This window comes from Corvus kubaryi, unplaced genomic scaffold (genome assembly GCF_017639235.1).
Source record: "Corvus kubaryi isolate FWS band 111438036 unplaced genomic scaffold, C.kubaryi_AGA036_p1.0 37361, whole genome shotgun sequence".
Taxonomy (NCBI): Eukaryota; Metazoa; Chordata; class Aves; order Passeriformes; family Corvidae; genus Corvus; species Corvus kubaryi.
Window position 1 is genome coordinate 4,405,309 of NW_024581118.1, and position 26,967 is coordinate 4,432,275.

At 46.5% G+C, this 26,967-nt stretch overlaps 1 protein-coding gene across 1 annotated transcript; it reads left to right on the forward strand.

Annotated features, from left to right (window-relative positions):
• FAM20B (FAM20B glycosaminoglycan xylosylkinase) lies at positions 1 to 25,954 on the forward strand. Its single transcript, XM_042033863.1, has 8 exons — positions 1 to 21; positions 6,494 to 7,024; positions 10,066 to 10,152; positions 12,520 to 12,629; positions 14,792 to 14,963; positions 17,597 to 17,788; positions 20,179 to 20,238; positions 22,475 to 25,954. Exons 2-8 carry the CDS (start codon positions 6,648 to 6,650, stop codon positions 22,704 to 22,706), a joined length of 1,230 nt encoding a protein of 409 aa, XP_041889797.1. The 5' UTR covers positions 1 to 21; positions 6,494 to 6,647; the 3' UTR covers positions 22,707 to 25,954.
• Positions 25,955 to 26,967: the final 1,013 nt, after the last annotated feature.

The following is a 26,967-nucleotide window of genomic DNA, read 5'->3' on the forward strand; positions in this document are numbered from 1 at the left end:
GGCGGGCGGGCGGCGGGCGCGGTGAGTGCGGCGGGCGCGGGCAGCGGGGCCGGGCCGGGCCGGCGGCGCCCGAGGGACGGGAGCGGGACGGGACGGGATGGGACGCGGGGCCGCTGCGGCCTGGGGCGGGTACAGCAGGGGCGCCCCGGGCCTGGCGGCGGGAGGGAGGGGGCGGGGGGGCGGAGGGGCGGTTGCGCCCCTCAGAGCGCCGGAGGGGCCCCTGCGGCCGGACCGGCGGCGGGAGAATCACAGGATCAGGGAATTAGGTTGGAAAAGACCTCCGAGATCGTCGAGTCCAAGCGGTGACCCAGCAGCACCCTGTCAGCCAGACCACGGCACCAAGTGCCACGTCCAGGCTTTCCTTGAACACCTCCAGGGACGGTGACTCCGTCGCCTCCCTGGGCAGCCCATTCCAATACATAATCACCCTTTGTCGTGAAAAAATTCCTCCCTATATCCAACCCGAACCTCCACTGGCGCTGCTTGAGGCTCCGTACTCTTGTCCTATCGGTTTTTACCTGAGAGAAGAGCCCAGCCTCACCTGGCCACAATCTCCTGTCAGGGAGTTGAGGAGAGCGAGAAGGTCCCCCCGAGTCTCCCTTTCTCCAGGCTGAGCCTCCTCAGCTCTCCCAGCCTCTCCTCACCAGACCTGTGCTCCAGACCCTTCCCCAGCGCTGTTCCCTTCTCTGGACTCGCTCCAGCACCTCCACGTCCGTCCCGACGGGTCCGGCCTGAGCCGCGGGTCCGGCCCCCGGACACCCCCCGGCTTCGCCCGTGGTCGGCGGGAGCTGCACGGACGCAGCTCTGGCAGATGGGAATTTTCATCTGCACTCCTGCGGTTCATTCCTCTTCGGGATGCTCGCTTTGAGCTGGGGACGGAGCCCCGTACAGCTGTGAAGCCTCTCTGGCTATCTCTTAACCCTTGGGAACAGCCGTCTGCGCCCTGGGCTCTCGCCGAGTGCCAGTCGCAGCTTGGCGAAGGTCATTGTCCACTGGTGGCAAAATACGACGTGTGTTCATAGAAGCGCTGACTGTGGTTGTCAGAGCCATGGGTTTAACCCTTTTTAAAGGATATCTGTCTTTGGATCCTTTCTGGATACAGATGTGCATAAGCACTGCGGCTCTTTCGTTGTACCTTCTGTGGCACTACAACATACATAGTGCTCTAGGGGCTGAGCAAACAGTGTAAACTGTAAAATGTAGATCCTAGGCTTGCAGTGGATTCATTGTGAGTGGATCCCACCTGGTACTCACTACAGAACAGATATTCTTGTGTCTTGTTTTCCTTTGAAAATAACTCCATGCACCCCTTGTGTCCTTAAGTCTGACCTGCACAGTCAGCACAAGACTTGCCTCCGTTTGTGGTACAAAGTTTATTTTGTTTCCTCGTACAAAGTTGTCAGCTTGGTTCTGACACCAGAATGCCACTGCCTCTCCTCGGGAGTGGGGGAGGCTGATTGGCACCTTCCTACAGCAGAGACAGGCTCCTTGCTGCTAAAAGTCAGATGGGTACATGGACCCTCATTAAATTTTTAGTACCGGTCTTACATAGGAGCTGAATAAACATAAGAATGTCAAGTGGAGAAGGGAAACTGCCGAATTTTCTTACTGCCTTGGCTTCGTTTGCAAGTGGAACAAGGCTCCCTAAAGCATTTCCAACTGGCTTTATTGACCTGCAGTGGTCAGGTGGAATGTCAGTAACTGGGATAGGGACAAGGGAGAGTTGTTCCGGCTGTCTTCTGACCAGGTCCCAGCCCCCTCTGTATCAGTGCCCTTGGCTCCTCCTGCCCCTGTCCTGTGCCATTCTCCATTTCAGTGCTCCCAATCCCTCCCTGCCCACATGGCATTCCCAGCTCCATGCCAGTCCCAGCTGTACGCCCGTGGGTTGCCCACATGGCCAAGGCAAGCAGACAACTGTTGAGCCAACACCCCGGCCCTTCCTGCAGCACCCCCGGCTGCCAGCTTCCAATAAACGCGTAAACCCTGTCTTCAAAACATCTACTGTTCTGTCAGATGTGTTTGGAATTAGCTGGTGGGTCCAAGTGAAAAGTGTGATTATATAAACTTTGTTTCCATAGGAAACGGTGCTCGGTGGAAAGTCATTCTGCGAGGAGGATTAATGCAGCCTGGTTTCCTGAGGAGTTGTTTGCCACATCCTACCCCAGCAGCTCCTGCCTGGCTCCTACCAGCCTCAGTGCCTGGTAGCTTCTCCTTCCCCAGGGCTGCACCCAGGTGCTGCCTGTATCCCAATCTGCCCTATCCTTATTTGTGCAGCCAGCTGAGTCAGGTGTTTGTGTTTGCTGTGCCAGCAGCTGGGAAAGATTCAGGATATTTACCCAGTTGTCATTGGCTTCTTAAGGCGTCTGTCCTCAGTCTGGCCTGCGGTTTTTGTAAAGCTCGTACAAAGCTCTCTGACAAATTTAGCAAAAATGCAGGTGACAGATTCTAAAGTTACTAAGGGATATAACGGGCCCAGGTGGGCAGACAGATGGACAAAATCGTTTTGTTTCTTTCCAGAGCTGTGTGAGAATATTTCAGGCAGTTACTGATTGTTGCAGCTGCAGGCAGTGGTATTGCAGTGGTTAAAATGCTTGTGGTCTTTCATATTTATCTGTATTGTAGCTCTCAACCAGGGCTGCAGTTGTGTTTGTGGAAAGTTTGAGTGTCGACTGTCACAGATTTTGCCTGTAGATAATGAGGGTTTTAACAGGAAAGGAGATGGAGAAACAGCAGACAAGTAAATATGTGGGAAGCCTTGAGCACTAGATGACTAAACTCGTACACAAGGCAGGCAGCACGCAGAGAGTGGAAGTGACAGAATGAGCCTGAGAAATCCAAGGAAAGGTCTGTGGGGGCCTGCCTGCGGAAACAGGAATAATAAGGCTCACACAGAGAGGGGAGGCATGAGCCACCAAGGAGCTGGCCAGAGAGGGGAGGATGGGAAGGAAGATTGATCTGGTGAGACTGAAGTACGTTTTGGGAAGAGGAAAATGTCCCGACTGTGTACGATGTTTCTTCAAGGCGTTTTCCAGGATTTACTGGAGGACTTCTAAAGGCCTTTTGATAGGTGATCCCAAAAGGTATAGTGTATATAAGAAAAGCCCCATGCATTAAACAGGAATTAGTGTCTGCTTCCACCATATCCATTTCAGATCAGTGTCTGTTTGAGCTATGATTTTTGTGTACTTGTGCTGCCAAACTAAACCTTTGCCTGCCCCCGGACCTGATTTGTGACTTGAAGCATAATGAAATCCTGGCAAATTGTACACACAAGTATTTTTGAGATAGCATCTAAAAGGCTTTATGATATAAAAATAAGATTGTGATATGAGGCATGTCATTGATTTTGTGATGCCAGTAAAAAATGTCTCATGGGATTTTTCTGCTAAGTTTGTAGGCTGCTTATAGTAGCTGTGATTTTTGTAACAGGCAAATTACATGCTGATTTTTGAACTGGGAGTGGTCTAATGTAGGTATTTAATGCCAGAAGACATGCTTTAGTTCATGTGTTTGGGTGCACAGTGACCCCACCACAATACTGAGGAGATGCTATTGTTTGTATATTGAGTTGGAAGACTCACACTTGCTGAGAATACAGACCTGGTGGTAATAAGAGAAAGAATTGATCGGGAAGTACCCCAAAGAGGCAGTGAAAAACAAGAAGCGTTTCTTATGCAAACCTTGCAGTTGACTACAGCATTGAAAAGCTGGTAGGGCTGTTTATTTCTGGCTGTTTTCTCTTTTTAGCTGCGTTTACTTTTGTTATTGTCCAAGACCCTTTTGCCCTTTGTTCCACTGAGTTCTGCTCACAGCTCACCTTATTTTTTCCTTTTTAAAATTTTGGTGGTGTATTATTATTTCACTTTTCTCATCTCTGACCTCATTCCAGGACCAGCTTGACACTTCTGGAGTTCTCATAATCTTCCTTTCCAATCCAGGACTTTGCCAAAGACTTGGCTTTTTCAAATTACTTTCTTCCAAAACTGCATAAATGTTTTCTTACATCGCCTCAATGCTGTCACCCTTGCCATCTTCAATTTAAAACAGTAAACTCAAGTTCTGGCTGTCCATAGTAAACTTGTTCATAAAAGGATTCAATTCCCTTGGCTTGTAGAGCAGAGACTGTAATGTTGGCACCAAGGAGCAAAGTGCAGGCTGTGCATGGAGCACTGGGAAATTGATGGCATGGCAACCTTGGGGTGCTTTGGCGTTTGTTGGAGGAAAGCAGCCGATGACTCATGTCCTCAGATGTCACTAAGAAGTGAGAGCCAACTCACCAGCAAATAGTTAAATATTTAATTTTATTTATTTTTGTAAATTCTGTTTGCCTCCTTGGAGGGTTACAGCCAAAATTAGTCTCAAAGCCGTCACAAAAGATAAACTAAGTAAATGACCTTTAATTTAAGTGACTATAGTTGTATTCTCCTCTCCATTCCCAAGAAGAATATCCCTAGAGAAACTCAGCATTCCTGGAAGTCAGTCTAGAAAAGCGAGTGCTTATGTTGAGCTCCAGACGTGTGGAACATCCTGCCCTGTGCTTTAGTCAGCCATGGCTGGGCTGCAAGGCTTTCTTTAAATGTATGTGTACACATACACGTATCTCATAGCGAGGAGTAACTGCTCTGAAGTTACCTGTGTTCTTCTGCCTAACTCCTTCCAAACGCTAACAGATTTTAAAAATGAATGGAAGCACATTTTGATAACAGCAGTGCTCAAAATGATTCAGAATTGTTAGTTTTAAAGAGGTGAATTATGCAGTTACAATGAGAGGGTACAGGTGCAGCCGATCTGCTTTGCTTATCTGCTTAAGTTTAAGAATAATATGATTGTTATTTAAGGGTCTCTTCCTGGGTGAGTCTGTATCTGCAGGAAAGAGAGCTTTTGGGTCAGGTGCATCTTCCTTGTCTGTGCTTCTCATTCTCATGCTTGCAGTGGGTAATGTGCAGGTGGCAGTGCTGTCTGGAGAAGAACAGGCTGCCAAAACAGAACTAGATGAAGAGTAATAATACACTCTAATTTCCATATAAACATCTGATTTGTTCTCTTTCAGTATGAGCACAAGTGCCTATTTTCCAATAGATTAAAATCAGTATTACACAGTTAACAGGGGACCACAGTTCTAGTTTGAAGCATCCCTGAGGATGCTCTGCGCTTCCTGGGGCCTGTGTCCTGCTGTGAGTGCTAGCAGGGACATGGGAGAGCCATGTAGCTGGATGTGTCTGCTCAGGACCTCATGTAAATTTGTTGAAGGTGCTGTGGAGTCCTCTGTGGGTTTGCATGTCCTTTTATAGTAATGCTCTTACGCTGTGCCAGCCTGATTCTGCGCTGATGGCTTGCTCTGAAGATGGCTGTGACCTGTGTGTGCCTCGCCAGGCATGGCCTGGCTGATGGCTTGCTGCTGGTAAATGAGCCTGTGCAGCTTGTTTTTTCCAGTGACATGATTAATAATGGCTGGTTTATACACTTATTGTTAAATCGCATGAGAAGGCTTTTCTGTGTCAGTCCTCCCCCAGCTCAGGGTGCTGTTCAGGGTTTGTCTGATCAGCGTGGCTGGTGCAGAGAGAAATTCCTGCTGGCTCCCAGCTCTCCTCAGAGGTGTGCCTCATGTCCCCTTTCCATTTGGCTTTTGACTACATTCAGCTAATACTAGGAAGGCGATTTCTGTCCTCATAACTGAATACAGTTGATGGTGCTGGTCCTTACGTGCGAACAGTGCCTTGGCCAAGGCTTATTGAGGGGCCAGATATGTCTTGCAGCCCACTATAAATATAGAAACGGATGTGGCTTTACCTCTTGTAGGTGAGGCTACGGAGAACAGGCAAGGGTTAGTGGTCTGGGATGTTTTTTCTAGTTAATTTGGTTGAGATTGCAGTCACTTTGTATATTTTCTGTGGTTATGGGTTTTACAGTTGAGTGCGGAAGGTACTTAGTTAACCGCAGGGAAGTAAAGATGTCATCCCCCACCCCAGCTCATTTGTTTTTAAGAATGGGAAAAAAGCTGAGTAAATTATAGTGGCGGCAAATGAAAGGCAATAAACAATTAAGTCTATTCTGTCCTTATGTCTTGTACCTTCAGGAAAGGAGGCTGTGCAGCTGTCCTCACTGTTGTGAGCTGTCTTAAAATCTACCTGGGGGCTTCTCTGGAGGGACAGGTCTTTAGGACACCAGCAATCATGGGATCTCGTACTAGTGGAAAAGTGTGTGTGAAATTGGAGCAATCACATTAAACTACAGTTCTCTGCAAAAGCCTTGCCCGTGGTGGTTGCAGCTGCTATGATTTCAGCTGTGCAGAGATGCTATCTTGCAATTTCCCCTTCCGTGCAGATCACAGAAAGGCTGCAGGAAGGCAGCAAACCCAGTGTGTTTTAACAGAAGCGTTCAGGCTTTAAGGATACAAGCTTCCAGGAATGCAGGCTTGTGTTCCAAGCATAAACTTGATTTTGAGTTTGGTGGGATCCGCAGGATTGTAAGTTTGTGTTTTGTTTATTTTTAGGGGTACCAGGAGATGCTTCAGTGGTGAGACATCTTTTACAATGCAAGTTAGGCATGAAATTCATCAACTAACATCCCCTTCCTCACCCTGATCTCCAACAGACTTCCTGTAACGCTTGGAAGAAAGGGTCAGGGGAGAAGGGCTGAAGGGCACCATGAAGCTGAAGCAGCGAGTTGTGCTGTTGGCCATCCTCCTCGTCATCTTCATTTTCACCAAGGTTTTCCTCATCGACAACCTGGACACCTCGGCTGCCAACCGGGAGGACCAGCGCGCCTTCCAGCGGATGCTGGCGGGGCTGCGCGTGGCGCTGGACCCGCGCCTGGAGCACACGCTGCAGTCGCCCTGGGAGATCGCGGCGCAGTGGGTGGTGCCCCGCGAGGTGTACCCCGAGGACACCCCCGAGCTGGGGGCTGTCATGCACGCCATGACTACCAAGAAGATCATCAAAGCTGACGTGGGGTACAAAGGGACACAGCTGAAAGCTTTGCTGATACTTGAAGGAGGACAGAAGGTTGTCTTCAAACCCAAGAGGTAAATACTGCTTTCAATGACTGCATTAATAACCGCTTTATTTATATAAACTTTTTTCTCCATGTTGTCCACATTAATGTTTAAGTTACGAATTTTTCTGTGGATGGAAAAGCCATCTTGTTATTTTTGAGACAGACAGGATAGAGGCTTGCTGGTGCTCTAGTAACGTTAGGTTGCTGTGCCAGCTGTCTCAGGTTGTGCAGCCTTGATGCTCGGTACAGCCGGTCTTTAGATTAAAAGAGTAATCACTGTGTTCAGTCCTCAGGGAATGCTGGTTACACCTCATGTTTCTGAGCCGTGCCTTCCTGACTGTGGAAGTGCAGCTTCTGGCAGTTCGGAGACAAGCTTTGCTTCCTTGTCGTGTCAGACTGCCAGGAGAGGGTGCAGTTCAAGAACAGGGAAGGCAGGAAAGTTGGCAGTGGTCTTAAAAGTAAATCTGTGTGTCTGGTGTAGTTGAATGTAGGCTGTAAAAATGGTTTGGGTAGGTCAGAGTGAGAGCCCCTGGGCCTTCTGTCTGCCAACGGTGAGTACTGGAGGAGCAATGTGAGAATGGGAGGGTAGTGATGCTTCCTTGGTATGGCCTCGCTTTACAGTGATCCTCAGAAAAATTTAACATGATCAAAGGTTTCTGAAGAGTCTTGGCTGTAAAGCTTTTTGAACTGTTTGTCTTTGGGGAAAAGGAGAAGGAAGAGGTTAAAAAGTAAGGCAGGAGATTTCACTGCAAATGAGAGGTGTCATCCCAGAAAAACATTTTGGCTTAAGCAGGCATTAAGGTTTCCTGTCCTGTCCATGAGTGAGCACAGAGACCACAAAGATGCTCTGAGGGCTGGAGCACCTCTGCTTGGAAACAGGCTGAGAGAGCTGGGGGTGTTCACCTGGAAAAGAGAAGGCTCCAGAGAGACTTCAGAGCCCCTTCCTGTGCCCAAAGGGACTCAAGAGAGATGGAGAGGGACCTGGGACAAGGGCCTGCAGTGACAGGACCAAGGGGAGTGGCTTCGCACTTACAGAGGGTGGGGACAGATGGGATATTGGGAAGAAATTCTTCCCTATGAGGGTGGGGAGGCCCTGGCACAGGTTGTCCAGAGAAGCTGTGGCTGCCCCTGGGTCCCTGGAAGTGTTCAAAGGCCAGGCTGGACAGGGCTTGGAACAGCCTGGTCTGGTGGAAGGTGTCCCTGCCCATGGCAGCAGAATTGGAATGAAATGTTCTTCCAACCCAAACGAGTCTGTGATTCTGTGATTAGAGAGTGAGAAAAAGTCTGCCCTGCACTTGAGCTCACAGTCCAGCCAATTCCTGCCCTGTGGGCCCAGGCAGTGTGGGCCTTGCACATGGAACTCCTGGTGGTACGGCAGGCATCTCCTGCGATGAAGGCACCGAGGAGGCGCAGCATTCCCACAGTGCCTTCTGTGTCAGTGAGTGCGGTCAGGGCATTCCACCAAGCGTTAAATTGCAGCCTGTAAAGCCCTGTCTGTGCAGGCAGACACAGGCACTGTGCTCCAGCAAGGACACATGCAGCTGGGAATGCTTGTAGGAGCACTAGAGAGGATGGCCTTGGCCATCCTGGTTCTGGTCGTGACTGCTGAATAGCCAGGCTTGTGGGCAGAGTCCTGTTCTGGTGCTGCAAGAGAGTCTGTTTAACCAGCTTTGGACCTGAATGCTCTGTCAAAGTTACTGCTAAAAACAGCTCTGAGCAAACTGGCTGGCTGGGGAAGAAGGAATTCCCTCATTACTTTTGCTCCGGAAAGGACTAGATGCCTACTGTGCATGGAAACAAAGAGTTTGGTTGGGATTTACTAATAAATTTTAGCTCTGCAGCTTTCAAGATGTGACCATGCTTCCAGAAGCCTGCTCTAAGTACATACCAAAGACCTGCCTTCAAGGACATGTTCTGAGGATTAGCTGTCTCACTGCAAAATTACTTGAAATTCAGCCTAATTTACTAACAAATAGTAGTTGCTATCATCACATCTGATGGTATATGTGATATAAGATGGTGGTTTGGTGAAAGCTCCCATTTGGCAGGAATCCTGCACTAGTGAATTCTCTTTTGAGCTGCCTTGCAGAGAAGCTGAAGCATGTGCTCAGGCTGGGGAAGTGGACTGTCATCTCGCCCCACATCCTCCCTGAGCAAGGCTAAAACATCAAAGTAGAGCTCTGTGCCTTTTCTTACACTGTTGCTACTGCTTGAATACAAATTCTGCTGAAATAATCCAGTCTACACAATTTGATACATAGATGGAAATGAGAAAATAGGTAACCTAATTTGGCCTTATTTGATTTGAAAACGTGTTGCATTTCACCCATTTGCTCGGTGTTGATTGTGGTATTTCACACTCAGCTGCAGCATGGTGCTAAAGCAGTAGCTACACTGATCCGAATGTCGGGAAACGGAGAAATCAGTGTTTGCCTTGACTAAGTAACATCTATTAAAAGATAAAAAAGGGAGCAAAAAGCCTTCCACTTCACCGAAACACACCACTGTTGTTGCAATGAGTGCCTAATTTCTATTTTTTGCTGTTCATTATGTCTTTTCTCTGCCAGAATAAAGGCTCTGTTTATACCCAGTATTGTCCTCAGGTTCACGCTTGCTGATTTTCTATCTACTAAAGATTGCATTTGCCATCTCTTCCACAACATAAGATTGTGTTTTCATGTTAATGTACAATCCTTTCTAACCCCAAAATCGTCTGTGGGATTGCTGCTTCCCAGTATAAATAGACCCCTGCTCCATAGCAGGGTCTGTGCTCTTTGTTCTAAGATGTGACTCGGCATATGGTAGGATTAAAATTTATTAGTTGGAATGTGAACTGTTTCCCAAGCTCTGGAGAGCACTGTACATCACTGACCTTTCCTCCTTATTTACCACTTCAACAGTCTGGACACTTTAATCTCATTGATGTTTTTCCCCTGTCCCACAGGCAATCACTTGGAAAGTGACCCAGAGACTTTTTAACGTAGCACTGTTATTAAATTGTTACTCTGAACAGCAGAATTGACGGGAATCCTGCACAGACTCACTTCATTTGACTTATTTCAATTACAGATATGCCAGGGATTATATAGTGGAAGGAGAACCCTATGCTGGCTACGACAGACACAACGCAGAGGTGGCAGCCTTTCACTTGGATAGGTATGGAATTATTGCTTTAGTTGGTTTTACTGTCTTTGGAAAATACCAGAAAAAAAAATGGAGTTCTTTGAAGAATACACCTCAGATGAGAGCTACCTCTAGCCTGCCAATATACCACATTGAAGCCAAAATAAGAATTAGCTTATTCTGTGAAACTTCATTTCTAAGATCTGTTCAAGAGTGTAACATTTTAGATATTTGTGAAAAGTTTCAAAAGGAGAATGAGCCCTAAAACCACTCTAGTTAATATTATAGGGGAGAAAGAGCTTAGCCAGATGCCATGGAAGAGTCTGAAACATTAAATGCGTGTGCTAAGTTCATGTCCAGTTCACTAAAAAGTCAAGACTAATGTCTAGACTAACAGTTTAGTCTAAATTAAATATGAATCAGTGCATCCTAGAGGAAAACCAGCTATTCATATACTAATTGTGCTTGGGGTACCCAGGTGGTTTTGTGGACCTGTGCTGGAGGTGCAATTACAGGAAAAACCAAAAGTTACAGGATGTACAAAGAATGGGACAGAAAACACCAGACACTGAATGTCAATAGTTATGAAATGCTGCTAGGGCTGCAATTTCACACAGAGTAAATGAGCACAGTTTCTGTTGCCTCATTATAGGAAGATCTGGAGGTGAAGAGAAAATCTTGGGAAAAGGAATAAGGAGGGACAAATAAAACAAAGGACAGAATGGTTGAATTTAAACTGAGGTTTCTCAGTACGTAAATAAGAGCCTTATCACTGTGACTAAACTCATAGGTGGTGACAGAGATGTCTGTTAGTCCTGATTCGCCTGTGGAACTCACTGCACAGGCAGTGGAAATCAGTAGTTCTAGGAAGGGCTGATGATAACTAGCTGAGTAACACCCATTGCTGCTACAGCCAGCTTGTGCTGGTGGGCCAAAATCAGGGCATATTGAGACCAAAAAAAGATAATGTAGCCAGATGTCAGTCCATTTGTGCTTTCAGGAAGCATACAGGCTTCAGTTTCCCTGTAAAAGCAGTCATTGAACATTCAATCAAAGCCTCTTTCCAGTGTCCAAATCCCACTTAACTCTTCTTTGTTGTCCTTTTGGTCATGATTTTGTGCTTTTTTCTCTGGCCTTTCTCTGGGGCTCTGCACGTCTTTATTCTTCAGGACTACCTTGCAGAACCTGCCTGGCACAGAACTTTGATCTGTACCTTTGTGTTGAATGGTGACAGTTCCGTATTTTGTCCTAGGATGTCATTGTTTCAAGAAGGATCCTGGATCATTTGGTGTGTTTACCACTGATGGCGAGGCTGTGCCTTCCAGGATCATGGCCTCTCAGCTGTGGCTCTGAAAATACAGGGGCAGGTTTTCCACATCTAAGCTCTGTGCTTCTTTTCTTGGAACACCTGCTTTTGCTCAGGCTGTGCGTAGCTCAGGATTGGCTGTGAATTTCATCCTTATGGACATGACTTGTTCAGACAGACGTCTTGTGCTGCCCTTTCTTAGAGTTATTTTGTACTTGCAACGGGGATTTACTCATTGAATATCTAAAACAAACCCTTTTCAGTTATCGGAGTGACTCTCCCAATACCTCTGCAGAATGTCACTTGTCCCTTTTCCAGAAGAGCCTTTTCAGGCTTTTTTTCTGACATGCAAAGCCTATCAAAAGGGTGTCAAAAGTGCATTAGGAGAGTTGGGGCTGACACTCTTTTGATCTTTGTACTTCTTTAAGCACTTCTAAAATTCCACTACAAATACCCAAGTCATTTGTGGTCAAAGAGCAAGGGCTGTGGCAGGCATGGGAGTGGAACCTGGATCTTCTAACTGCGAGTTTTATGGTTGTTCTTCCCACCTCTGTTTTTTCCAGGCACTTCTGAGGCATTCACTTTTGTTCTACCTTTTCTATTCCCTTCTCCTTCCTCATGCCAAACAAAACAAGTCTTGGATTGGTTGCTTTCAAGTGTAGTTGAACTGGGCTTAAGCATAACATTTTAATAGATAGTGGTTCCCACAAATCATAAATGATCTTTCCAGGTGACCAGCCCACGGGCCATCTGGTTTTACTGCTTCAGCCTGCTTCAGACACATGATGGATATTTCTGGTGTGAGGTCTGAGTTCTGAGAGTTGGAGCATGGTGCATCCTCTGTTGCTCTGCTGCAAATGCTTTAATAAAGGAGTGTCACTGATGGCCCATAAAGCAAGTTTAACATCCAGGCACATACGAAAAATGAGTTTCCTTACTTTGCCTTGGAGAAGAAAGGAGGTTTCTGCAGGGCTTCAACTTTACTCTTTGGTCTCTGTCATCTCTGACAGAGATTGGGTTTTTTTTTTTGTTTTCATTTTGAACTGCTGCCTATGTTGCAAATTCTCAGGTCGTGTTTTTTCACCCCCCATCAGAATCCTGGGTTTCCGCCGAGCCCCGCTGGTGGTTGGCAGGTTTGTGAATCTGCGCACAGAGATCAAACCAGTGGCCACGGAGCAGCTCCTGGGCACCTTCATGACTGTGGGTAAGTGGATTCTGTGGACTGTGCTGCCCAGGAAAGGAAAAATGCTTAGTGGGAAAAAAGAGCCGTGGGAACCTGACACAGCTACAGAACAGTTAACCATGATGCAGGAAGCTCGCTCTGTGCCAGGACAGATCTTGGATAACCCCGTTTGGCAGGGGAGGAGGACTTGGTTTTCTTCAAGTAGTTTTCCCTCTGTGTTCAGCATGCTCTGTGTTCCCTCATGCTGCTGTTTCAGATGGGATTTTTATTTTTTGAGTTAAGAATTTTCTCTTTGCTGTCAGGGATGGTTAGAAAAGTCTGTGATTAGACCTGAAAAGAAAAAAATTAAAATTGTATTTAATATGAAGAGAGTGGTGATTTGGGATAATTTATAGAGCTGACACACTGTTTGGTATTAGATGTTGTTTGTGCTGCATCAGAGCCTGCAGAGCATTTACAACCAAACACAGCAGAACTTCCCTGTGTTGTTTACAGTAATAATGCTGTGAAGGGCACATAATAGAAGCTATTAATGTGAACTCCTACCAGCTGGTCATTAAGCACCAAGAAATTACTTATGCTGTAGACTTAACTCCTTCAGGCTTTCATGAACCATCCAATTACTACTCTTTTGTTTGTTTCATTTTCTAATCAGAAGGCTCCAGAGATGATTGTTCCTTACAGCTGGTACCGTTCCTGTTAGCAGCACTGCTGGCAGTCTCCCCTGCTGCCCGACACTGCCACTTACAAGGTGGAACTTTCAGATTAAAGTTTCAGCTCAGCCTCACCAGGCTCCCCTGGCATTCACAGGGGGTGCTTGCCTCAGGCAGGCTTTACATTTTCCAATTTCAGCCAAGATAACTAAGCTGTTTTCTAGCTCCAGTGCTGACTTGAGAAGTACAGCTCCAGAAATTTTCATTGCTCCTCCTTAGATTCCTTGGAACTGCTGTTCTGCAAAGCAGGAACTAAAGAAATGGGTGGATCTGTGGAGGAGGTTAGGGTCTTTTGTCAGGCCAAACTTGACCAAGTTCATAAAGCTTTGAAGAAGAGAGAATTTGTGCGTATTCAGTGCAGGTTTGCTGGAGTTGCAGCTAGAATCTCAAAGAATTGTCTCTTGCTAGACCTGCTGCAGGCCCTGGGTGGGAAGAGAGATCTTGCAGGCGTTCCAAATAAGAGATCTGGTCTGCAAGCTCTGTGTTGGTAATGATCTCTGACATACTCAGGTTGTCTGATGGGATACTGGGAGCACAGGGGCTTCATGGAGGGTTCCAAAGGAGTGCTGGCTGAGAGGCGGGGATGTGTAAGGATGGAGAGGGAAAAACACGGCTTTTGGAGAGCTGGGCCTGGTCTGGGGAGGATATTGGATGTAGAACCAAAGGGAGGCAGGACGGAGAGTAATCACAACCAAGTGAGACATAGTTGAGTATTTTGGAAGAACATCTGTGAGCACAGAACTGGATTTAGCTTGGCGAGGATCAAGCGAAGGCGGGTTAAGAAGGGGAAAATAGAAAAGGGTAAACGAACAGTATTACTGCGGGCTGCTCCAGATTACTCGATGATACAGCATGCATCGGCGTTAGTGGACTGAAGGCTGCAGGGTTTTGTTGCTCCTCTCCTGTCAGAAGGCACTGATGAAGCTTTGACAGATCTGCATTCCTAGATCATGTGAGAATGATACTTGTTTCTGTCTCCTCTGCTAAGTCAGCTCAAGCAGCTGAGATGTGTGCCAGGTCCCAGGGCACCAAATCCCTTTGGGTTCTGCTGTGTCTCTTTTCACTTACCTCTTCTTGGACGCTTTTTCAAATAAGTGGGAGATCTGACACATGAAGTATGAAATGTGAAAAACAAGCAGTGTTAGCATTGCAAAGTCGAGGTCCTAGGGACTAAGAAAGGATCACAAAACTTGTTGGTTGTGCAGTGTTGTATTAATTCTCAGAGTGATAAAGTCATTAGAAAATATAATTGCTCTCTCCTTTTTGTATTAGTTGTTAATTGCTCTGAATGAATGGATGTCTGTGTAATCTCCTTTGAGCCTCTCCCTCTCAGAGACGGGAAGCATGAAGACAAGTGCAGTGAAATCCCGTTGTGGGGAAGACTGCTGCAACAACACGCTCCTGAATTTCAGTTGGATTCCTTGGATTAAGTTCTGCTGTTTTGATACCTCTTTGTTTTTTCTTTTTAAGGCAATAACACTTGCTTCTATGGGAAGTGCTACTATTGTCGGGAAACAGAGCCAGCCTGTGCAGATGGGGACATCATGGAGGGCTCAGTGACCCTGTGGCTGCCGGACGTTTGGCCCCTGCAGAAGCACCGGCACCCCTGGGGCAGGACGTACCGGGAGGGCAAACTCGCCAGGTACGAGAGCAGGGCAGGGTTGTTCTTCAGAGATGATCATTTGCACTGACTCTTGCAAATACAGTGGTTAGTTAAAGAGCACTAAGGGCTTTCATAACCTACAGTTGTGCCGACAGCTTTCTTAGTGCAACAGTAGAAGCCAAGAAGTCCAGAATAAAATTTAAATTTAAATGAGGAAGAAAAAAAATCTTTGTTGTTTTCCTCAATATTAAGCACTGTCCTTTTCCTGCCTCTTGGCTGGAACAGAACTCCACATTGCAGTCACTCCAAGCTCTGAAAATCTTGTCTGTGGGCAAACGAAGACTCTTTTCTTGTGCCACTGGACCTCCTGTCGATGCTATGCCCCTCTGTGGCCCCTGAAATGTGGTACCACTGTGCCAGACCTAATTTCATGGTCCTTGTAGTTTGTTTCCAGAGTTGTGGAACTGGTTTAACTTAAGCTAGTCCTGGGAAGTCCTTTACTTTGAATGCCATCAGTAGTTGGTGACCATGCTCAGGGTGTAAAGAATGCTAAATCCCACATTTGTCCTTCTTTAAGCAGCATTCTACAATAGGTGGAACACATCTGAGTTCCTGAGCTGGGGATGTTTTTGCCATGACCAGAACAAATGGGTTTGAGCTTAGTAAATTTTTCCAAATCTGTCTTGAACTTGAAAGTGATTAGAAGAGTCTTTTAGTCCTTGATCTAAAGTATCCATTGATTTCCAGTGATGTGATTGTTCTCAGAAAGAATCTCATCCAAAGGCGCTCTTGAATTGAGTATAAAATGCACAGATTGAATTTTGAGCAGCAGATGTTTTCTCTTTCCCAGCAGGTCAAAATCAGCTGTGTTCAGTACATGGTACCTTGCAGTAATGAACGGGATGAATTTCATGGAGGTGTTCCTCCTATTGAGAGGCTGCTTTTCATCATACCCTGCCTACTTACACAGGGGTTTACCTTGATTCCTGTGCTAATTTGATATTTGGTGTATTTAAACTCATGCTTGCCTCCTTTAGATGAGGTTACAAGGTTCTGGTGGTTTTCACCTTGTCATGCTGCACATTTCACTTTGAGGGATCAGAATTAAACATTCTTGGTGTCATGCCCTCCTTTTTCTGTGCCTGGTAATTGTGGAAAAATAACTGTAAGAATTTTTTCCTGCTCTAGCTGCTGTTCTGAGTTGACCTTTGGAACATAATTCACACAGGCACATTAGTGTACATAATTTTTAATGGAGGTGTAATAGATAAAATCCCTGACCTTCCAAGGCCTGTGCTAATACAATATAAATGATCAGAAATGAGTGTTGGATAAAAGCTTCTCTTGAAAGACTGCATGGAAAATGAGGAGAGAGAGCATAGTATATCTGAAAAATTGGGGCAAGGAGATTGAGTACCACTCTGAAGGAAAGTGAGAGGAAAAGAAACACTTGAGGGGGAGAGTGGGATGCAGCATAAGAAATTTATCCAGCACAAGGAGAAGAGGTTCTGAGACTGTTGCTGTGTGGATTTGTGCTACAAGCTGAGTGTGAGCTGGGCCTTGGTGCAAAGATCCCTCTTCCTAGGGGGATTTAGGCACAGCGTTTGAGGAACATGTGTGACCTGTTATCAAAAACATTGAGAAGATAAATTTTTAACCTCTCTGATTTGGATACCTGGAGGAAAGATGGGATATTGGGACCTCTGGCTTCAGACCACTAGAAGATGAAGTGAGATATGTGGCAGTTACAGTAATTAAATTCTGACCTTCGTACTTTCATGATTATCTGCAGTTTTGAGCATGTCAGCAAGTCTCTCCAGCGTGCGTTTCCTCCATCTCTGTTTCCAAATCACAGATGGTTTAGGGCACTTCCAATTTAATTGCTGTTTTGTGAAGAATTTAGTCCTTACGTGGAAGATGTCCTTGTTATTTAGGTTGACAGATGGAAAGGATATACACCAGAGATTTGGCTGTTTTGGTCGTGGTGTTGAATAGCTTTGAAAGCTGTAAAGAAGAAAATGGGAAAGTTTAAAATCCTAGCTTTGGAGAATTGAGACATGACATCCGTGTTACAAGGTTACGTGTAGAAGTAGAAGGAGGTAAGAGGGAAGCTTGAAATCTTGTCAGTGGAGAAGGTGGTGAGATACTCTGCAGAGGAAGTGGGGAGGAAAGAGACAGCTGGGAGTAAAGGAGAATGAACACAGAGAAGCCCTTCTCCTGAGGGCAGAGGGGCTCACTAGTAACCACAATGAGGATATTTGCCCTGGAAAGGAAAAAGAGGATGGCTGGAAAGCCAGATGGAAACAGACACAGTAGTGAAGTTGTTCCTTGGGAAGCTGAGGGAGGCAAGGCATGGCAGTAGTCTTCCCATAAGGCAGCCCGGCCATTGTGGAGTTGTGAGGAAGCAAACTCTGACTTTGTTTTCCATAGGAGGATGATCTTTGTGTGTCTTTGAACTGAAGCTACAGGTTGCTCCATACGCTGGGATGTTAATGCAGGATGTTCGTGGTTCCTCTTTCCATGAAACACTGTTGGCAAGCCCTTCCTTCTTTACCTAGCCTGGGCTGCTCCCCTTTTCTCGGCGCACTCGAAGGTGACTGAAGGGCAGCTGTCACTGCTGTTGCTGTGCAGTGGTGGTTCCCTGAAGGGCTGCTGTTCCTCTGTGGCTGCAGGTGGGAGTATGACGAGAGCTACTGCGACGCCGTGAAGAAAACGTCCCCGTACGACTCGGGCCCGCGCCTGCTCGACATCATCGACACGGCCATCTTCGACTACTTGATCGGCAACGCCGACCGGCACCACTACGAGAGCTTCCAGGACGATGAGGGAGCCAGTATGCTCATCCTGCTGGACAATGCCAAAAGGTGAGCCTGGGGAGGGCCCTTTTGGCCTGGCAGTGGCAAGCACAAGGGCACACACTTACCTGCTCTGTCTCGCTCTCTTTTCTCTCTCTCACGAATGTACTCTTTAATGTCTTTTGTAATGTCTTTTCCTTTTTAGCAGACATTGCTCACCAAATCTTAGGGTCCTTCAAAAGCTGTGGTGCTGACAGGACAAGGGGGAATGGATTCAAGGTGAAAGAAAGTGGGTTTAGATCAGGTATTAGGAAGCATTTCTTCCATGTGTGGGTGCTGAGACCCTGGCACAGGGTGCCCAGAGAAGCTGTGGCTGCCCCTGGATCCCTGGAAGTGTCCAAGGCTGCCAGGTTGGATGGGGCTTGGAGCACCCTGGTCTAGTGGAAGGTGTCCCTGCCCATGGCAGGGCAGTGGAACAAGATGAGCTTAAACCCAACTCCTCCAAACCAAACCACTCTAGGACTCCATGATTCCACTCTGTGCTCTAGATACTCTTCTGTCTTGGCAAAGTCTTACTCAATCTACAGAAACTCCCCAATTAACACAGTATTTCCCAAAGCAGCTTCCAAAGGTTTGCTCAAGTCTCTCCTATCCCCTGGAAAGCCCTTTCCTTTTAGGCTTTTAATTAGTGGAAGATTGAAAATTTGCGCTTTTTTTATTAATCACCAGTCAGTATTAGTGAGTGCTGTAATAAAAGCAGATCTTTTCAAAATGTGTTTCTGAATAATTTGGCATTCCCTGCCTTCTGAATATGCCTGCTCTGGCTTTGAAAGGTTAAAAGTATAAAATGGAGGTAGAAGTGGTACCAAAAGCGAAATATGGTGATGTTCTAAATGTGGACATTAACTCTTACCTGGAAAAAATGTTTCCAAAATGTGTTTAGAATGTGAGTTCTTCTGTCTTTGCTATAGTTTCTTTGTATGTTGTGCGCTATAGTTTAGGTTAAAAATTGTATTGAAGACACAGCCTTGTTTAAATCATAAGAATTTGATTAATTTTTCTTAAAAACATAAAGATCATCTACTTGTCTTTCTCATTATTTCGTCCAGCAATTCAGGATTATTTCTTTATCTGGTGAGCACTCCCATGTGCAGTGGCAGTGATTTTCCCCTTCTGTGAAGGACCAGCAGTTCCTGTGGCAGCTGTGCTCTGCCTTTGCACACCACTTGTACCAAGTGTACCCAGCACTTGAGACCTTGGAGATCCTTGGAAGGCTTGGGGTTACCTTCCTTTTCCCATTTATCTGTCGTGTAGTGGATTCCATCCGTCCTTCCTTGCTGTCATCAGCCTGTTCAGTAATACTCCAGTATGACAGCAGGATGCATTCCACCTCGGGACTGCTTCATCACTGCTGCTTTAGGTGAATTTGGCAAAAATGCTCATTCTGTTCCTCACTGGCAGTGTGCTAGGAGGAAGGAAGGTAATGGATCAGTCACTGAAAGTGAATACAGTGTTTGAAGGTCAAGTCCCTTTGTTATGATATGCTCCTATAACATTATGAAAATATTTTTGGTGAGGCTTTGCAGGCTCACAGTAAATTGTTTCCTTGAAAATGTGATTTATTTAATCACTTAATAAAATTTAAAATTTCTTTCAGCTCCTTTGAAATAATGGGTAAGGGACAGTTTTTCATAGAACCATGGTAGATCGCGATTTGGAAGGGACCCATAAGGATCATCAACCCCAACTCCTGTTTCTTACAGGACTACCTAAAACTAAACCATATACATAAGAGCAGGTGCTCCTTGGTGCCATGACCACTTCCCTGGGAGCTTATTCCAGTTTTAAAGCTACTAATAACAGAATTATTTGGGCAGCATAATGCCAGGCCCCTACAGCAACTTATCTTTGTTGGGGGGGAAGTTCTTTGTTGAAAACTGTATTATGAGGAAGGTGAAACTATGAAAAATAAATCCAGCATGTGTTTAGATAAAGCTTGAAATACTGTGGAAACCTTCTGGCTTCCTCAGGAAGTGTAGGCATTAAATGTTTAAGTTGATCACCTTGTTAGTGAACTGTTGCTCTAATGGTTGGTGCTGTTTGGTTCCTTCCCTGCTCAGCTGTGTCGGAAAAAGCTCCCATCCTCCATGCCCAGAATACCAGTTATTCCTTACCCCTGCATCAGTCCTAAACTCCTCTGAAATGCCTTTCTAAGGTGCCTTGGTCTGATAAAGAACTGGGTATGCTGGTCCTGCTTCTATCTACCTGCTTAGCTGATGCTGTGGAGAGTTACATCTGTGATTGGTCATGGCCTGTTTATATTTTAATTTAAATGATTTGATCTCTTGGAGCATGAAATTGCCTAGTATTGATTTCTTTGAATTCTTTGCGAAGCTCTTTATGTCGAGAACAACCATAGGAATTCAGCTGGTTCACTTGGTTTTAATTTTGCTTTTCAGCTTTGGAAACCCTGCCCTGGATGAAAGAAGCATCTTGGCTCCTCTCTATCAGTGCTGCATGTAAGTGAAACACAGGGGTGCTGTTCACTTTGCCTCTGTAACTGCTGTCCTTTGGTTCGCAATATCATTAACTTGGGAGCCTTCTGGCAACCTGAAAATGTTTGCTGGGGTCCACAGTGCTGTACTTTTTTGAGATATTGTCTGCTTGATGGATTGTCAGTGCCCAAGAAGCTGAGGAATCCATTTTCATGAAGGCAGTACATGAGGCTTAGCTGCAGAAAGTGGGCTCGCCTCCGGGTCACTGGTTCAGATCTGTCCATAGTCAGTGACAGGCACTTTGCATCTGCAGCTGTCCCCATCCAGCTCCTGACAAATCAAAGTCTACATCCCAGCTTGAGTTCTCCCTGACAGAAGTGAAGGATCCAATGCGTCTGGCATTTAATAGTTTCAGAGATGGTTTCTGAAGAAAACTGCAGCCCTGCTCAGGGGGCTTCTCTCAAGTGAAGTTTGTAGTTTCTTTGCAGAGAAGAAGAAAATAACGATTGCAGGGGCGAATAAAATAACAATTAGACTGAAGAGTTGTGCCACCCCCCCCAGGCTGGGATGTTCTTCTGGCTGTCTGAGGGGTGGGAGAGGGGACCACTGCTGCTCACTTCTGCTTTGGCCTGTAAGCTGTGGTTTTATTTTCAGAGGCTGTGACTTTTTGATTTCTGTTCTGTGTCCACTCTCTTACCAGGCCATTGCTACTTCTCATTAGGAAATAGGTGCTCCAAGGGCTGGAGCACCCCTCCTCTGGGAACAGCCTGAGAGAGCTGGAGGTGTTCAACCTGGAGAAAAGAAGGCCCTGGGGAGACCTCAGAGCCCCTTCCAGTGCCTGAAGGGGCTCAAAGAGAGCTGGAGAGGGACTTGGGACAAGGGCCTACAGTGACAATACAGGGGGAATGGCTTCCCACAGATAGTGGACAGGGTTAGATGGGGTATTGGGAAGAAATTGTTCCCTGTGAGGGTGGGCAGGCCCTGGCACAGGGTGCCCAGAGCAGCTGTGGCTGCCCCTGGATCCCTGGAAGTGTCCAAGGCCAGGTTGGACGGGGCTTGGAACAACCTGGGATAGTGGAAGGTGTCCCTGCCCATGGCAGGGGGGTGGAATGAGATGTTCTTTAAGGTCCCTTCCAGTCCAAGCCATTCTGGGATTCTGTGAAAATTTCCAGAAAGAAAAATACTGATGTATCCATTTCAACATTAATTCCTTGAAGCCTTCCAAATGGAGCTTGTCCTTGAAGCTTGTCCTTGAAAGGTTCTATCTTCCAAAATCCGTGGGACCTTTGAAAACTGGGAACTTTGCAGAAAGCCTAAGCTCTCATCCTGCTTGCACTAAGCACAGCTCCCTGCATGCTGCAGTACACCTGGCCTATGTTCTGCAAGATCCTTTTAAAAGTCATATGGAGAAGAGTTAAAGAATGTTCAAATTCTTTAGTTTTCCTACATTAATTTAAAATATATATTTAGTTTTCTGCTTTACTGGGATTTTTTGGGAGTCTTTGTCATCTAGATTCTCCCAAATGCAACCAGAGGAGAAGTTTCTCTCTGTAAGAGACTTTCCAACTTCGTGCTTTTCAGATATCCCTTCTTTCTGGCACCGATCAAATGCCACATAAGAATTCATATGCATAATTGTTTTAACTGTAAGTTTGTTACAACACTTGCTTATTTTGCTGGTTTTATTAGAGGCCATCAAACCCAAGAGTTTAGACCAGGGGTGCTAAAGATTTGGCCCTGAAAGATTTGGGGGAGAATCCCAAGAGACTTCACAGAACATGAGAGTTGAGATGGGCTGACACAAATAAGTTCAGTGGCCAGTGAAGAGGAAAGGTCACTGCTGTGTTCTCTTTCATGGAAGTTTGGTCAGCCTTTTGTCCTCTGAGATTCATTATTGGTCAGTGATGCTCTTCCTGAGGTGACCTGAGTTTTGTTTGAATTTGTTGATTTTCCTTCCTTTTCTTTCCTTTCCAAACTGTGTCTGGGAGGCCTCAGGACTGAAGACCTTCTGTGCTCGCAGCTGGAAGTGTTCCTGTGTAACAGGAGTTACGTCACACCGGATTGATTCTTCATCACCTTTGGTTTTCAAGTTTCATTAGATCCTGTCTGTGATGCAGTTTCACCTGGACCCTGCCATCCCAAACTCTGCAATGAGTCTCCATTCTTGATGTGCCAGGCTCCCTCAGGAGGCTGGCTCTGGTATTCCCAGTGGGATGCAGCAGGACCGTGGGATGGTGACGTGTGTTTGTTTCTTTTGCAGCATCCGGGTTTCTACCTGGAACAGGCTGAATTACCTGAAGAACGGAGTCCTGAAGTCTGCCTTAAAAACTGCCATGTCGCATGACCCCATCTCACCCGTGCTCTCCGACCCTCACCTGGACGCCCTGGACCAGCGGCTCCTCAGCATCCTGGCTACAGTGAAGCAGTGCACAGACCAGTTTGGGCCAGATGCTGTGCTGGTGGAAGACAGGATGACTCTGTCTCACTTGTAATTGTAGCGGAACACGAGATGAAACTCCTTTTTTTAAAAACAAACAAACAAAAAAGCGATAGAAAAACAGCACAATCAGTTCAGAAGGGCTGTGGCCAAGATGGACTGACATGAACAGGAAAGCTCCCGAGCCAGAGGAAGGGAGGTGACACTGGCTTTTTCCTCGGGCTGGCACAGTGAGAGGTGGGAAGGGCCTCGGATGGCTGAGCCCGCAGTGAATGGTGGCCGCTGTGGCGTGTCCATTGCCGGCAGTGGGCATGGCGCTGGATACAAACGGCTGCCGGTGCTGGTGCGGCCGTGCGCGGCACACACACTCCTCTGGGGACTGAATCCGGAGGGGACACACAGATGAACAGGACAGTCCTCTCCCCTTCTCTTCCCCCTGCACTCTGGCGAGTTTGTCTGATTCAGGGTTGTACACAATCAGCTCTGAGCTGGTTGGGCATTTTATTGCTTCTCTAGAGAACGAGCAAGGGGCGAATAAAATAACCATTAGACTGAAGAGTTGTGCCACCACCCCCGGGGCTGGGATGTTCTTCTGGTTGTCTGAGGGGTGGGTGAGGGGACCTCTGCTGCTCACTTGGCTTTTCGTTGATAAAAGGCCAGGAAAGGGGGTTGCCTCGTGTGTGATAATGCTTCAGTGTTTTTGCTGAAGTCCTATCAAAGATTTATCCACAGGGTTGGAGATTTAGGAGAGGACAGGGTGGTTATACAGCACTTGATAATTAAGGGGTTACAGTAAGTTTCCATGTGTCTTGTCACTTGTTTCTTAAGGAATCTGGCAAGGTCTGAATAGAGAAAATACCCTTGCAGTCCTGTGTCCATTATAACCAAATTTTCATTGTCTTGTAGCTGAGGAGGACAGGCTGTGTCCTTGGAAGCAGTTCTGTGTAGCAAGGTCAGGCTGCCTTACTGTGAGCCCTAAGTGCTGTGGAGCCTCTGGGCACGTGGGACTGGGGGAAGAGGTGTTTGCTGGACTTCCCCAGTTACCAGCAGTAACCTGACGTGTGCAGACAACCCTGAGCTGTGGTCTGTCTTCTTCATCTCACCTGAGCTTCCTGCTGCTCCCCGTGCCCACAGCTCAGCACTGCTGCTCTTGGAACACCGGTGTTTGGGTCCCACGTTCACCTGGTCTGGCTGTGGCTGAGCTCAGAAGTTGTGCCCACTTCCAGGAGGTTTTCTGCCTTCCCCAGCTGCTTCCTGCAACCACCACAGTGGTGTTCTGCCTGGGATGGTCATCCTGGGCTCCTCACTAATGCTTTTGCCATGGATAGAGAAGAGTTGGCTTTTCAGGGCAGGCTTGCAGCGCTCATCTTGTGCTAGTCCTGTTGTCCTTCAGCACTGCAGCCTGTGCTGCCAATGAGCTTGTGTCATAAAACTGATCACCTTGGGGCAGGTCTCAGTTTGTGTCTCCAGAAGAGCAGCAGCTTCATGACTATTTCCAAATTGAACAGCTTTGCATCAGTGTTCAGCCAGCATGGTCCCTAATGTAAGGAAAGAGCTCCCTTCCCAAAGTGATTACAGGTTACTGGACTTCAGAGCAAGAGCACCAAAATGTCAGTTTGAGCCTTTTGCCTTGGTTTTCCTGTCAGGATTTCTCTAACTGCAGTGTGGCAGGCAGGTAAAGCTGTTTTTGCACCTTGGCCACACCTGATCCAGGAGGTGTCAGGGAGAGAGTTTATCTGAAAAATGCAGGTATTGGTTTATTTTGGTGAAGTCTTTTTCTCATTGCATGAGCAGAGTATCTTGAAAGTAGAATGTGGCTGTTTACCTGAGACTGAATTTTATGTTACTCTTGCTCTCTTCTGGACTTGGCCACGTCACAGATGCGCCCCAGAGCAATGAGGTGATGGGATCTGGAGTTATTTGCTGGAGTTCCTAGTCAGGATGGTGACACACAGGCAGCTTTGAGGACACTGTGGAGCTCGTGCCTCTATCACCTGATAACAGAACATGCTTTAGAAGCTGTGGGTGGTGCCTGTGGGGCAGGAGCAAGTGCTGGTTTAAACTGTTTCCCAGGAAATTTCAGATTATTTACCCAGAGGGGAGATGGTGAAGCACATGGTGGTGGCTTGTAGCATTTCTAAAAGCATATTCTTCTCTGAGCTTAATCATGAGCTCTCAATATTTTGGGAGGGATCTCCCAAAATTTTTGATTTCTGTATGATTGCTCTTGATATTTACAGTTGATTTAATAATGAGTTCAAAAAAAGGTCTTTCAGTCTTTGAAATTAAATTAGTGTTGAGGACTTACATGTTGCTCTAAGTTAAAGCTTTTGCTGTCAGATGGGACCTGGGGATAAGTTTTTCCCCAGTATAAAGGTCAAAGATATAAAGCAGGGTATTGGTTTATTTTGGTTTACTTGTGGACAAAGGGCATGAAGTCCAGCATTATCAGTTCAAGGAAGCAAGAAATGGTCATTTTTTGGAGTTGGGTTTTTATTTGTGATATTGATGCTTCTGGTTGCTGTAAACATTACTGGAGGTTGGTGTTCTGCAGCAGGAAAGCAAAATAAATTTCTCTCTTAAACCAAAATAAGGAAGATCTGGTTTTGGCCTTGTGACAATTTCTGCCCTTTTGGCAGTGATGGTTGTTTTGCTTGAATACAGAACCGCGAGAGATTTTAAATTGTAACCATTGCAAAGGAAATGAGGAGCAGCATCCACGTGCCAACAGGGTCTGCTTGAACCTCTGAAAAATAACACTGTTTGCAAGGCAGGTGCTCTGTCGAGGAGGCTTTTGTGACACCTTCTGATCCTTGTTCACTGTGCACGTGTCACCCGCTGGCCCCAGATGTTACACACTGGTGGTGTCAAGGTCATCAGTGAGATCAGAGCGCTGGAAGCACAGAAGTCAAGAACTAGTTAAAGAGAGCCTCATCAGCCATCTGCTATTTACCTCCTTCTGCCTGAGTCAGCCATCGGGGGGAGGAGACACTCGAATCAGCTCCCCTTCCAGCAGCTGATGAACTGGAGTGTGTCTTGCCAAACAAACTTCAACTCAGAAGTACTAATTTATTAAGAAGGTAATTTATTTACAGCAGCAGCTGGAGCAAGATGCTGGGAACAGACCCCCCCTCTCGGATCTGCCAGAGGAGGCCCCTGGGAGCTGCTGCACAAATGGAGTTGCTAATAAGCAAACAGAATGCAATCATGACTTTCTACTCCTATCCCCCGGGGTCAGATCCCACATAAAGCAACATTGTGTGAATAAAGATTTTAATAAAGCAGCATTGATGGATTGCTTAAGTCTCGCTCTCCCTCCCTTGTCTGTCTCTCTCGAGTTCCAACATGTGGTGGGCTGAACGTGTGAAGTGTTTTTCTGCTGCTGCTGTCTCCCAGTCACTCCTCTGCTAATGGTTGTCAGTGGCATTTACTCCACTCGTGTATATCCAAAAACGGGGTCAAATGTGCAGCTGGTTTGCAAGAGCCTTGTTGGTAAGGAAAGGAGAGTGTCCCAAAGGGATACAGAAATAAAACACACCCAGACTGAAGTGGGCTCCTGCCTGTGCACCCCACGGCCCTGCATGGGCTGAGCCCTTGGCAGTGTCCCCGGAGCCGGTTCCCAGGAGCGAGGGATGGGTACCGGGTTGCAGGAGGTGTCTGTAGAGCTGCCAGGTGTTTGTGGCTGCCTTTGCTAAGCTTTTACTGAGATGGGACAGGTCACTCTGCTCCCCCTGAGAGCAGAGCTTTACTCAGGCTGTAGCAGTGTTTTTCTTGATGCCCGAGCAGTGAGTGTTTCAGAGGCAGGAGGTGAAGCAGTTCTGAATTCAGGGATCTTTGACCTGCTCTGTAGCATCAGCTGGTGCTGTGAAACCTGCTTTTCTTCAAGCTAGAGTTTCTCACTTGAAACTTTGGGTTTCAGCGTTGTTGAATTCTGTAAGAACTGCTTTCTGGGGGTTATTTTGAGGGGTTTGTGGGGGAGGACGTTCTGGGGTTTTTTTGTTTCTTAGCACTGTGTAGTGACAGTAACTTTTTCTTTCCTCCATCTCTATTTTTGAGGTGCCAGTTTGCTCAGGTAGTGGGACAGGATTCCTGCTTGTGTATGAGCAGTTCAAGAGCTACAGATTCTGACAGGCAGAAGGTGGCAGTTTGGAGAGCTGTTCCAAGCACTTTGTTGTGCTGCTGCTGTGTATTTTTGGAGTGGTTGGCCATAGTAACAGAGTGAGAATTCGTATAACTGGGAGATTTTAGTGTTTCTGATTATGTAATGAATGTACTTTTACAAGAGAATGAACGCAACTTTGAGCCAGTGGAGAACC

What these genes read in the sequence shown, in the direction of transcription:
- FAM20B (XM_042033863.1), top strand. Translation starts at nt 6,648, where the DNA reads ATGAAGCTGAAGCAGCGAGTTGTGCTGTTGGCCATCCTCCTCGTCATC. An exon ending in CTGCTGGACAATGCCAAAAG is followed by an intron (nt 17,789 to 20,178) that starts GTGAGCCTGGGG and finishes TTTGCTTTTCAG; the next exon opens with CTTTGGAAACCCTGCCCTGG. An exon ending in CCTCTCTATCAGTGCTGCAT is followed by an intron (nt 20,239 to 22,474) that starts GTAAGTGAAACA and finishes TTTCTTTTGCAG; the next exon opens with CATCCGGGTTTCTACCTGGA.